The 14,116-nt window shown below is 42.8% G+C and overlaps 1 protein-coding gene across 3 annotated transcripts in view; it reads right to left on the minus strand.

Annotated features, from left to right (window-relative positions):
* LOC129708407 (fas-binding factor 1 homolog) overlaps positions 1-14,116 on the minus strand; it is a 79,379-nt gene that overhangs the window by 39,125 nt on the left and 26,138 nt on the right. For all 3 annotated transcript variants that reach the window (XM_055654133.1, XM_055654132.1, XM_055654134.1), the window contains 5 exons: positions 13,920-14,045; positions 11,946-12,093; positions 10,837-10,970; positions 4,586-4,682; positions 738-1,187 (listed from right to left, as the gene is read on the minus strand). In XM_055654133.1, the coding sequence (XP_055510108.1) occupies positions 738-1,187; positions 4,586-4,682; positions 10,837-10,970; positions 11,946-12,093; positions 13,920-14,045 (955 nt within the window). The remainder of the gene's footprint in view (positions 1-737; positions 1,188-4,585; positions 4,683-10,836; positions 10,971-11,945; positions 12,094-13,919; positions 14,046-14,116) is intronic.

The raw sequence follows: 14,116 nt of genomic DNA on the forward strand, positions 1-14,116 counted from the left end.
TCAATGTACCCGCTACCCTTTGCGTGAAAAGGTTGCCCCTCAGGTTCCTATTAAATCTTTCCCCTCTCACCTTAAACCAACGTCCTCTGGTTTTTGATTCTCCTACTCGGAGTAAAAATGTGCATTTACCTGATCTATTCCTTTACCCTACCTATTCCCAATACTATTTATGTAGCATCCGTTTGATCCATGCTGTCGATGGAGTATTCACTATGGATAGGAAGGGTTTAGAGGGATATGGTCTAAATGCAAGCAAATGGGACTCACTTCGATGGGTTAGCTGGCATGGGCAATCTGGGCCGAAGGGCCTGTTTCCGTTCTGTATGACTGTGACAATGTTTATCATTATTTACCGAGTTCCTGTGGAGTCTGCCTCTGCTTGTTCTCCAATACTGCTCCCAAATTTGAGACTCTCATTGCGAAGGCTGTTCAGCATTCGTCCATTTTAGCACACATTTAATTCTTGCCTGTCTAAATTATCTTAAAATCCTCCATACCACCTTAAGTTGCTCTGGTTTACCCCTTACTTCATTAGTTTGTCTTCACTCTTTTCAGACGCAGCCCTCAATGGTGCTGCCTGCACCATCAGTAGACCTGAAGATACGCAAATTCCACATTACACAATATGCATTCATAAAGTGATCGAGTCTTACAATATGGAAACATAGCAGGTCTAATCAATTTTTTTTTAACGAAGTTGACAGATTTCTGTTTTTCAAATCAAATCATGTTCTTACCATGTGGCTGCCATGCCATCAACTTTATCAGCCGACGTCAAGGGCTGAGATTCGGAAAGTTGAGACTTCTTCTGAGATAGTATCTCTTTCAACCAATCTCCCTCTACTACATCAGCCATCTGTGTTTTTGAACTGGATGGTGCAGATCTAACCAGTGCCTTCTCACTTGGCCTTGGTGCAGACGGAGGACGGCCTGCAGAATACGGTCTCTTGCTTTGATTCTGGCTGGCTGGAAAATTTGAATCAGACTTTGCCTTGTAGAACCTTGACTCTTTCTGCATCTCTTCGGTTGAAATTTGATTATCCAAATCAGGAACAACATCATCCTTAAGGCCAAGCCAGTCAGCAGCTCCCTTATTTCCATGTGATTTTGTTGGGGTTAATGATGTCGGTGTGGCTGTTTTGGATTTCTGATCAATATTAGATTTTCTATGACTCTCTGGACTGAATCTGTAATTGGGACAGTGAACAGTTAAAAAACACAAATTACTCATATCTGTCATGGGGACGGCAAAGCAAAACTATTACCACAGCACTGAGCAGATTCAGCCTATAATGCCGACAAATAACCCTACCCTCGCCCAACATGTCCCCAAACCAAAGATAAAAAATGAACATTGACCAGTTCAGCAAAGGAACAGGCACATCGGCTGTCATAGTCATTGAGTCTTACTGCGCGGAAACAGGCCTTTGGCCCAACTTGCCCACACAGGCCAACATGTCCCATCTACACTATTCCCACCTACCTGCGTTTGGCCCAAATCCCTCTAACCCCTATTCTATTCATGTAACTGTCTAAATGTTTCTTAAACATTGCAAAAGTACCTGCCATAACTGTCTCCTCCAGAGGCTCCGAACACCCGCCACCATTTTGTGCGAAAATGTTATCCCCCAGGTTCCTATTTAATCTTTTGCTCATGATCTTAAACCTATTTCCACTGGTTCTCGATTGCTCTACTCTGGGCAAGAGGCTTTGTGCGTCTACCCGATCTATTCTTCTCATGATTTTGTACATCTCTGTAAGATCACCCTCATCCTCCTGTGCTTCAAGGAATAGAGCCCTGACCTGCTCAACATTTCCCTATAGCTCTGGCCTTCAGGTCCTGGTAACATCCTCGTAAATCTTCCCTGCATCCTTTCAAGTTTGACAACATCTTTCCTAAAACACGGTGCCTAAAACACGGTACTCTCCCCTCTCCTTTACTCTCTCTACACCAATAACTGCACCTCCACTGACTCCACTGTCAAGCTTCTCAAGTTTGCGGACAACACAAGGCTGATTGGACTGATCCAGGATGGGGAGGAATCTGCCTACAGACAGGAAGTGCAACAGCTGGAGACCTGGTGCCATCGCAACACCCTGGAGTTCAATGCTCTTAAAACAGTGGAATTGATTGTAGACTTTAGGAGAGCTGCCCCTCCACTCACCAACAACAACACCACAGTCACATCTGTGGAGACTTTTAAGTTCCTGGGAACCATCATCTCCAAGGATCTTACTTGGAGATGATCGGTGGGGGCGCTGTCAAGGATCGTGGGGGCGCTGTCCTGCAGCTGTCCGTTTTCTTTCACTTCTTTTTATTATTTTTAGTACGTTAAAGTGTTTAGTTGGGGGTCTAATCTTTTATGTGTGGGGGGTGGTGGGGGGGGGAAGGGGGAAACTGCTTTTCAAGTTCCTACCTGGTCGGAGAGACTGCCTTCCTCCGATCAGCACCTTCGACCTGTCCTCGCGGCCTACCAGTGGGTCCTGGAGCGACGTTTCCTGAGGGGACCTGGCCGGAGCCTCGGCTTTGGCGGCGGCGCGGCACTGGAGCGCTATTGCGGAGCGGGCGATGCCTTGTCTGGAACTCCAGTATGCTGGGACCGCCGATAATAACATCGTGGAGCCGGAGTTCTGTGGAGCGGCCAGCTGCGGCGCTGAATTTGCATCTCGGAGCCTGGGATCTCTCGCCGAGATCGCCAGTGTGTGGGGCTCCGTTCGGCGTGGTCTGTTGGCTTGGAAGCCGTGGTCTCCTTCGGTAGGAGGGCGGCCGTTCCTGGCACCCCAAGCCGCTGAGGGTTCTCCCGACGCCGGAGTACCATCACCCGGCGAGAACGGCCGGGAACATTGGGTCCCCGTAGCGGCGACTGTGGAGGCCTCATAGGCCCGACTTTGGGTGGACAAGAGGACGGGGACTGGACTTTGTGCCTTCCCCCACAGTGGGAACCATTGTGGGGGGATGTTTTTATGTTCTAATGTTAAACTTCTTGAATGCTATGTTGTATTTTTATTAATGTGCTGCAAGGACATTGCCCCTCGGGGACAAATAAAGTGCTTTGTATTGTATTGTATTGTATTGTATTGTATTGTATTACGTGGGTTGCGACCATCGACTCCACAGTCAAAAATGCACAACAGAGGATGTACTTCCTGCGGCAGCTGCGAAAGCACAATCTACCACAGGCAATGATGTTCCAATTCTATACGGCCATCGTAGAGTCCGTCCACACCTTCTGCATCATGGTCTGGTTTGGCTCAGCCACCAAGCACGACAACCGGAGGCTGCAGCGAATTGTCCGATCAGCTGAGAAGGTTATTGGCTGCATATATTCCTCCATTGACAAACTGTACACTGCAAGGGCCAGGAAGCGAGCGGGTAAGATCATCTTTGACCCCTCTTACCCTGGCCACAAACTCTTTGAATCACTTCTCCCCGAGGAAGGCGACTCTGGACTGTCAAAGCTGCCACAGCCAGACATAAAAAGAGCTTTCTTTCCCCACGAGTAGAAGCTCTACTCAATAACCAAAGATCTGTAGCCTCCTTTTGCTCTGGTATTTCATTTAATTCACATGCTTAATCAATAATGTTTTATTATTAATGTTTAATGTTTTATGTATCATTCTTAACTGTCACTGTATATCATGTTGTCACTTGTGTGCGGAGCACCAAGACAAATTCCTTGTATGTGAATCCTTGGCCAATAAACTTATTCATTCATTCATCTAACTTTCCAGAGCAGCCTCTAACCTTCCAGAGCAGCCTTTGACATTTCCACCCAGGAAAAAGGTTCTAGCTGCATACCCAATCTATGCCCCTCATATTTTTATGCACTATTATCAATTATCCACTCAACCTCCAACATCACAGAGAAAACAATCTAATTTTATTCAACTGTTCCTTATATCTAATATGCTTCTAATCCAAGCAGCATTTCTGGATCCAGTAAATCTTTTCTGCATTCTCTTCAAAGTCTGCACATCTTTCGTGTAACGAGACAACCAGAATTGCACAGAATACTGCGAATGCAGCCTATCCAAAGTTCTACAAAGCTGCAACATGACTTCCAGACTCTTCATGCCCCGACTAATGAAGGCATGCATTCCCTACGCCTTTTTTACCATCTAATACAACTTTCAGGTAGCTACGGGCTTGGACCCCAAGATCCCTCTGTATATCAATGCTGTTATATAAAGGTCTTTCCATTAACTGTACACTTTCCCCTTACATTCAACACTCCAAACACCTTACACTTCCAAACTTTATGCCGTAGCTGAACAAATTCTTCTCATACAGTAGAAAGAAACAATTGAGATATAAAAATCAAGATTTAAGTTTAACATGAGACATGGCTAGGAGGACAATGACTACCTTCAGGTTTTAAAATTCAGGCTCCCGGTGATCTCAGCCTTTTGAACAAAAGCCTATTTGTTTCGCAATGAATGGCTATTACAATATGAATTAAGTTTAAAGACAGTGAATTATTGACTTAGCTTGCTTCACTTTCTATTTCATGGCACAATGGAAAAGAATGAAAACACTACAGAATTTAACAAGACCAAATATATTCCTCCCAGCTGAATGACGCACCTCACTGACTGGCGCCTGGACTGACGATCCTCTGGGGTTGTTGCCACGGTGGGCTGGTAGGAACCAAATGCAAAATCATCCAAGAAGTCTTCCTTTTCTGATCAGGAACCAAAGGAAAGGAACTCAGAATTATTAACATACAGCAAACCCCAATACAATCAGTTTTTTTTTCCCCTCCTACATATACCTGTACACAGACATAAATGCTGGAGAAACTCAGCGAGTGAGGCAGCATCTATGGAGCGAAGGAAATTCCCAGCATTTTTGTCTACCTTCGATTTTCCAGCATCTGCAATTCCTTCTTAAACTATACCTGTAAATACATTCTTTATCAATTAGCACTCAGTTGCAAAATAAGCTCACTGTGGGGGGGAAAGAAAAAACAATATTCTTATGTAAAATGGGAGAGACCATATCTATGCAGCTGGAAAATAATAAGCCAGACCGAGCCTGCATCTTCCATTCGCTGCACTGTCCCATGCACTCCATTTGCAGCTGCAGAATATTGTTTGTTGTCTGGCAAACCGAATCAAACAACAGGCCTCAGAGCTGTAGTTATCCCTTAAGCAGTGAACACGTTCAGGCAGGCAATATTGATAATCAGAGCTTACGTTGTCAAATGCCTCCAGTTATATCCCACCTGTAATGCAATGTACAGGTTTAGAGGTCAGGAATTGATTATGGTGGCTGCTTTTCTAAGGTAGCGTGAAATGAGGCAGAGTCAACAGTGGGAAGTCTGATGTGCCTGATGGACTTTGCTACATTGACAACTATGTAATTTCTTGCCTTTTTAGAAACATAGAAAATAGGCGCAGGAGTAGGCCATTCGGCCCTTCGAGCCTGCACCGCCATTCAATATGATCATGGCTGATCATCCAACTCAGTATCCTGTACCTGCCTTCTCTCCATACCCCCTGACCTCTTTAGCCACAAGGACCACATCTAACTCCCTCTTAAATATAGCCAATGAATTGGCCTCAAATACCTTCTGTGGCAGAGAATTCCACAGATTCACCAATCTCTGTGTGAAAATTGTTTTTCTCATCTCAGTCCTAAAAGACTTCCCCCTTATCCTTAAACTGTGACTCCTTGTTCTGGACTTCCCCAACATCGGGAACAATCTTTCTGCATCTAGCCTGTCCAACCCCTTAAGAATTTTGTAAGTTTCTATAAGATCCCCCCTCAATCTTCTAAATTCTAGCGAGTACAAGCCGAGTCTATCTAGTCTTTCTTCAGATTCAGATTCAGATTCAATTTTAATTGTCATTGTCAGTGTACAGTACAGAGGCAACGAAATGCATTTAGCATCTCCCTTGAAGAGCGACATAGCAAACGATTTGAATAAAATAAAAAAAATAAAAATAATAAGTGTCCGGGGGAGGGGGTGGTGATTGGCAGTCACCGAGGTATGTTGTTTAGTAGAGTGACAGCCGCCGGAAAGAAGCTGTTCCTCGACCTGCTGGTTCGGCAACGGAGAGACCTGTAGCGCCTCCCGGATGGTAGGAGGGTAAACAGTCCATGGTTGGGGTGAGAGCAGTCCTTGGCGATGCTGAGCGCCCTCCGCAGACAGCGCTTGCTTTGGACAGACTCAATGGAGGGGAGCGTGGAACCGGTGATGCGTTGGGCAATTTTCACCACCCTCTGCAATGCCTTCCGGTCGGAGACAGAGCAGTTGCCATACCATACTGTGATGCAGTTGGTAAGGATGCTCTCGATGGTGCAGCGGTAGAAGTTCACCAGGATCTGAGGAGACAGATGGACCTTCTTCAGTCTCCTCAGGAAGAAGAGACGCTAATGAGCCTTCTTGATCAGAGTAGAGGTATTGTGGGTCCAAGAGAGGTCATCGGAGATGTTGACTCCCAGGAACCTGAAGCTAGAAACACGTTCCACCTCCGTCCCGTTAATGTGGATGGGGGTGTGCGTGCCGCCTCTGGACTTCCTGAAGTCTACAATGAGCTCCTTGGTCTTCTTGGAGTTAAGGGCCAGGTTGTTGTCAGCGCACCATGCTGCTAAGTGCTGGACCTCCTCCCTGTAGGCCAGCTCATCGTTGTTGCTGATGAGGCCAATCACTGTATCATCTGCATACTCATTTCTTCATATGAAAGTCCTGCCATCCCAGGAAACTGGTGAACCTTCTCTGTACTCCTATGGCAAGAATGTCTTTCCTCAGATGTTTGGGCAGTGCTGTTCCCAAACCAAGCCGTGATGCAACCCATCAGTATGCTTTCTATGGTGCATCTATAATAGTTTGTAAAAGTCACTGGACACATGGCAAACTTCCTCCATCTCCTCAGGAAGTAGAGGTGTTGGTCACCTATCTGAATGAATGTTAATTAATCAATTAATTAATTAATTGATGAGTGGTGCCTTATTACATGTGACAGTGAGATTCTTTGTTTAGCGAGCCCATCTAACCTCCGGCACCCACACGGGCTGCCTTTCCGAGACTGTCAACACCCTCATTGACCTCCAACCCGTCCTCGACAGCTGGCCCCCACCGCCACCCTCGTGACCACCCTCCGATGACCCGTCTTCGACTGTCACCGGGTCTTCTGTCTGTCGGCAGGGAACATAAAAACTGACTGCAGAAGTTTTTATAGATATGTGAAAAGAAAGAGATTAAAACAGGAAACAATTTGTTAAAACAAATGTAGGTCCCTTGCAGTCAGAAACAGGTGAGTTGATCATGGGGAACAAGGATATGGCGGACCAATTGAATAACTACTTTGGTTCCATCTTCACTAAGGAAGACATAAATAATCTGCCAGAAATAGCAGGGGACCGCGGGTCAAAGGAGTTGGAGGAATTGAGTGAAATCCAGGTTAGTCGGGAAGTGGTGTTGGGTAAATTGAACGGATTAAAGGCCGATAAATCCCCAGGGCCAGATAGGCTGCATCCCAGAGTACTTAAGGAAGTAGCTCCAGAAATAGTGGATGCATTAGTAATAATATTTCAAAACTGTTTAGATTCTGGAGTAGTTCCTGAGGATTGGCGGGTAGCAAACGTAAACCCACTTTTTAAGAAGGGAGGGAGCGAGAAAACGGGGAATTACAGACCAGTTAGTCCAACATCGGTAGTGGGGAAACTGCTAGAGTCAGTTGTTAAAGATGGGATAGCAGCACATTTGGAAAGTGGTGAAATCATTGGACAAAGTCAGCATTGATTTACGAAAGGTAAATCATGTCTGACGAATCTTATAGAATTTTTCGAGGATGTAACTAGTAGCGTGGATAGGGGAGAACCTGTGGATGTGGTGTATCTAGACTTCCAGAAGGCTTTCGACAAGGTCCCACATAAGAGATTAGTATACAAACTTAAAGCACACGGCATGGGGGGTTCAGTATTGATGTGGATAGAGAACTGGCTGGCAAACAGGAAGCAAAGAGTAGGAGTAAACGGGTCCTTTTCACAATGGCCGGGAGTGACTAGTGGGGTACCGCAAGGCTCAGTGCTGGGACCCCAGCTATTTACAATATATATTAATGATCTGGATGAGGGAATTGAAGGCAATATCTCCAAGTTTGCGGATGACACTAAGCTGGGGGGCAGTGTTAGCTGTGAGAAGGATGCTAGGAGACTGCAAGGTGACTTGGATAGGCTGGGTGAGTGGGCAAATGTTTGGCAGATGCAGTATAATGTGGATAAATGTGAGGTTATCCATTTTGGTGGCAAAAACAGGAAAGCAGACTATTATCTAAATGGTGGCCGACTAGGAAAAGGGGAGATGCAGCGAGACCTGGGTGTCATGGTACACCAGTCATTGAAAGTAGGCATGCAGGTGCAGCAGGCAGTGAAGAAAACGAATGGTATGTTAGCTTTCATAGCAAAAGGATTTGAGTATAGGAGCAGGGAGGTTCTACTGCAGTTGTACAGGGTCTTGGTGAGACCACACCTGGAGTATTGCGTACAGTTTTGGTCTCCAAATCTGAGGAAGGACATTATTGCCATAGAGGGAGTGCAGAGAAGGTTCACCAGACTGATTCCTGAGATGTCAGGACTGTCTTATGAAGAAAGACTGGATAGACTTGGTTTATACTCTCTAGAATTTAGGAGATTGAGAGGGGATTTTATAGAAACTTACAAAATTCTTAAGGGGTTGGACAGACTAGATGCAGGAAGATTGCTCCCGATGTTGGGGAAGTCCAGGACAAGGGGTCACAGCTTAAGGATAAGGGGGAAATCCTTTAAAACCGAGATGAGAATAACTTTTTTGACACAGAGAGTGGTGAATCTCTGGAACTCTCTGCCACAGAGGGTAGTTGAGGCCAGTTCATTGGCTATATTTAAGAGGGAGTTAGATGTGGCCCTTGTGGCTAAGGGGATCAGAGGGTATGGAGAGAAGGCAGGTACAGGATACTGATTTGGATGATCAGCCATGATCATATTGAATGGCGGTGCAGGCTCGAAGGGCTGAATGGCCTACTCCTGCACCTAATTTCTATGTTTCTATGTTTCTCTTGATCGTTCCGCAGCGCTCGCTGGGAGTTTCCCAATCTTCTTGGCTGTTGCCTCAATTAGGGATCCATGTACCTGTATTCTCAGATCCCTCTGTTCTGCAACACTCTCCAGGACTTTATCATTTACTGTGTAGGTTCTGTCTTTGCTTGCTCACCTAACACTTGTCAGAGTTAAACTCCATTTACCATTCCTTGGATCACCTTCCCAACTGATCTAGATCTGGTTATAAACTTAGTGTTCGGTTCTAAACCGTATTGTCTACTATACCACCTTATGTTAACTACATTGTCATCCAAATTGTTAATAAATAAATCAAACAACAGTGGACTTGTGTAGCATTCCACTGATTACAAGCTTCTAATCAGAGAAACAACTCACCAATATTATCCTTTGAGTCATAGTGTCATACAGCACGGAAACAAGCCCTTCGGTCCAACTTGTCCATGTACATTAGTCCCATCTGCCTATGTTTTTCCTCTTCCTCCTTTCATTGATTTCTTCCTCCGAGCCAAGTTTGGATTCAATTGGCTAGGTCTCCTTGGATTCCATGTGATCGATCCTTTCAAACCACGTGACACCTTATCTAAACCATGCCAGTGTCCATATAGACACATCCACTGCCCTGCTCTTAATATTCCTCTTGGTGACCTCTATCAAATATGAGATACACCATTTTCCACTCACAAAACCATGCTAATGATCCCTAATTTGTCTGTACAAATATTAGTAGATACTGTCCTTTAAGAGTCCCCTCCACCAACTTTCCCACCAGTGACATCAGGCTCACCGGCCTGTAATTCCCAGGTTTGTCCCGACTGCCCTTCTTAAATAACAGTACAACATTAGCCATCCACCAGTCTTCCATAACTTTACTTGTGGCTAAAGAAGATACAAATATCTGCACATTTTCCTCTCTAGTTTCCCACAAAATCTGAGATTGTGCTTGGTTAGGCTTTAGAGGATTTTTCTAATTTTATGTGCTTCAATACCGCCAGTGCCTCCTCTTTAGTAATTCATACATGATCTATAGTACATAATTCCTGCGCCTCAATCCCATAAGCTTCCACGATCTTCTCCTTAGCAAAACCGGATGAACAGTATTAATTTAATACCTCCAAGATCTCTTGTGGTTTTGCACAAAGACAGTCATGCTGATATTTAAGGAGACCTTTTCTTCTCCAAGACACCATTTTGCTCTCAAATGATGAAGGGTCATTGACATGAAACATATCTGTTCCCATTCCCACAGATATTGACTGACCGCCTGATAATTTCAGTCATTCATGTTTTTTTATCCCACCTTTCTCTTGCCTTGCAGTTGTAACTGTGCAGCTGCAGCAACTTTTTTTGAAATATTTTCAGTACATCCACTCTCTTTATATCCTGTACCTTCATTCTTGACCCCTGTTCCTACTCACAAGACCCGAGCCAATCTTCTCTGGGCAAAGCACAGATAAATAAAAATTGGAAGAAATCTGAAATAAGAAAAAATTAATTGCTAGAAAACACCCTACAAGTCAGGCAGCATCTGCAGAAAGATTCTTTCTTTTTCCAAAGGTGCTGCCTGACCTGCAGAGTGCCTCAAGCATTTTTTGCCTTTATTGAAACATACACAAAGCTGCAACAATGACATTGAAAGGAAAAATTGACATTTGGCTTGTGATGCAAAGGCTGATATGTGGCATTTGGCTTGTGATGCACAGGCCGATGTTTGGCATTTGGCTTGTGATGCACAAGCTGATATGTGGCATTTGGCTTGTGATGCACAGGCTGAAGTTTCATATCTTGATTACCTTGTATTTTATTGTATTTCGGATCTAGTTTAAATTCATTCCTTTCACCAGTTGTAGGTCGCTCAAGTAACTTCTTGGTTGTACCTAGCCCAAACAATTCATCCAGTTTTGAATGAGCAGAGCGCAGTGTCTCACTAATCCAAAAAGAGAAACAAGAGTGAAAGACTGCAGGCCATAAAATTTAACAGATGCTCATATTAATTCAGTGCCTACGCATCAAGTGTGTTTATTAGGCATAGCCTTCATCCAAGTCAAAAAGTGTGGATTCATGCACCCCTCCTAGACTTGGGTAAATTACCTAGCCTGGAATTCCAAAGCGGACATTCCAGATACAAGTGCCACTGTTCTTCCAATGACATTGTCCCATCAGCAACCCAGTGGCCATTAATGAAAAATTATTTATCATATAATATCGGTAGAGCTGCTGCCTCACAGTGCCAGATACCTGGATTTGATCCTGACTACAGATGCTGTCTGTGCGGAGTTTGTACGTTCTCCCTGTGACCGCATGGGTTTTCTCCAGGTGCTCTGGTTTCTACCACTTTCCTAAAATGTGCAAGCTTGTTGGCCGCTTAACTTTTGTAAATTCCCCCTAGTGTATGGTTCATAGAACTACTGTACGGGTAATCGATAGTCGGCGTGGACTCAGTGGGTCGAAGGGCCTGTTGCCACACTGTATCTCTCAAACTAAAACAATATTATTAAAGCAGGAATACTGTCAGGAAACTATAAACCACATTTTTGCTCTAATATTGGAATATTTCCTATATTACAAATGACTGCACTGAAAAATATTTCATTGGTTAGAAAGTGCTCCAGGATTTTCTCAAAAGTATATAACAGATGCCATATAACTGAAAGCTTCATTTTCTTCTTTAATAATCCAATTCCAACATGGTATACTCCATGTGAACACAGTAAGTTCATCAACTGTGAATTCACTTTTGACAAATAGTTTAAATGCATGCTTTTGACTTGTGAAGTTAGCAGACTCTGGGAAGTACCAATCAAACTACTAGACTAACTGTAGGACAAGAATCTCAATGGTTAAACATGTGTCTACATGGGCATCAGAGTACACAGCATTGAAATGGTCAACCGGCACTTACTCCTCCACCTTCTTCGATAGCTTTGATGTTTCTGGACTATCTCCAAATCCAAGGGCATCCATAAGATCATCTCCTTCATCATCAAAGAACAATTCATCTTTCTTCTCTGAAATGGTCACAACAGGAATAGATGCTGGGGTGGAGGGCACTGCAGGAAGATGCAATGTTATATAATTAGAAGAATTAGACAGAATTTGTCACAACTATAACACACTCCTTAGTCTCCTGCACAAAACTTTATAGATTTTGGAGTGATATTTTCGAAATATTTACAAAATTATTCAAGATAAGAATGGAACCTAATACTGAAATGATTATATTTGGAGTAATGGAAGATGGGAATAAATTGAACACATCTCAAAATTTATTTTTTAACTATGGTTTAATAATAGCAAAAAAATGAATACTTAAATTTTGGAAAAATACATCAATACCAACGCTTAAAATGTGGGTTGCAAATATCTAAACACCGCACATCTAGAGGAAATGCGATTCCTCCTAATGGATAAATTAGACCAATTCATAACGAGTTGGTCTCCATTTGTCGTCTTCTTGGAATCATATGGTGCAACACAATTGTAAAAACTAACTGTTTCAGGACTGGACGAGGGTTGGTCAAGATTATAAACAATGATCTTCTTTTTTTTTTCTTTCTTTATGTCTTATTCTCTTTTTTCTATTTCTTTTCCTCAACTTTCTTCACTCATTCGTCTTTCTTCTTTTTCTTCACACACTATATATCTCACGCTTTTCTATCCTTTACTATCTAAGTTCTTTTTCTTATTCTAATCTTTCTTTAATATAACAAAAAAAAAATAAGAAGCTATACATAAAATGTATTATGCAATATATATTAGGCACTTTGGTGTCATATGATTGTACTTCTAATAAAATAAAATATTTAAAAAAAAGACTGAATTTGTCAAACTCAGTATCCTATGAACTGAAACCAGCTGCAAATAGTGTTAGGCGTTTTTTTTAAATCAGTTCTTCATTGTTCCAGTGTAACAATGAGTAGTTAGGAATTGATAAAAACATAAAACAATTAAAAGAACAGCATTGAAATGCAACACTCTGAGCACATTCACATAGCATAATAGAATATCTCAAAACAATTTTTTAATTTAAGCACATATACAAGGCAATTTGCATCTCATTACAATAGACCAGAAAAAAATCATAAAAGGTTGGAGGATAATGTGTACAAAATGTGACAGTGAGAGACCTGTAATTTCAAACAGGAGTCAAGGAAATCAAACAAAAATAGAAAACAAGACAAAAAAGATAGTATTGTGAATGGTTAACTATTTAAACACTAGTAATAGTTACTTATTTACACTCTTTTATCCTGTCCACGAGAAACATGTCCATAAATATACAGCACAAATCATATAACACCCTGAGGATGATTCATATAGCTAATCCTTTGTCTACGAAAAGATAAGGGCTGTCCCACTGCAGCGACCTAATTCGCGAGTTCAGACAAGTTTGCCCTCGACTCATACTCGCAGCATGGTCAACACGAGGTCCTAGGTAGGAGGTCTTTGTAACTCTCCTTCATGGTCGAGAGTAGTCCCTGCGTACTCGAGGCCTCAACTATGTCGCGGCGTATTTTTCAACATGCTGAAACATGCCCGTGAGTAAAAAAAGGTCGCCATGGGGAAAAAAAAATCTATATTTTTTTACTCATGGGTTTAGTCGAGGTAGGTCATAATGCTATTTGTAGGTAGTCAAAGTCAATCGAAGTTAATCGAAGGTAAAGCTCGTTGAGAATCAGTTGCACCCAAAGAAGCACAACCTATCTTTTCAAAGGCGAATAATAAGCCACAAGAATAATCATCAGTGTAAAGTGATAACTATCAGAAACAACACATAGCACTGGCAGTATCAAAAAAATGACTTAAAGGTGAATCCACAATATTCAGGTGACCAGATTCTTCATAATTTGTTCTTGGCAAAATATTTTCCCAATACCTTTCTCCTCTTTCTTGTGTGCTGGAAGAACCATGTTCGTGAGGCCAGGTTTCTGTCCTGACATTGCGGTTTTCTTTGGTTCCTCTTCTTCATCAGATAAAATCCCAGCCAATGGATCATCTACATCTAGAAATTATAGGAACATTATTTAAAGAATAAACCCTCTGCAACAATTCATGCAGAAATTAGTGAACAGA

This window comes from Leucoraja erinacea, chromosome 23 (assembly GCF_028641065.1).
Source record: "Leucoraja erinacea ecotype New England chromosome 23, Leri_hhj_1, whole genome shotgun sequence".
In the NCBI taxonomy this organism is placed as follows: domain Eukaryota; kingdom Metazoa; phylum Chordata; class Chondrichthyes; order Rajiformes; family Rajidae; genus Leucoraja; species Leucoraja erinaceus.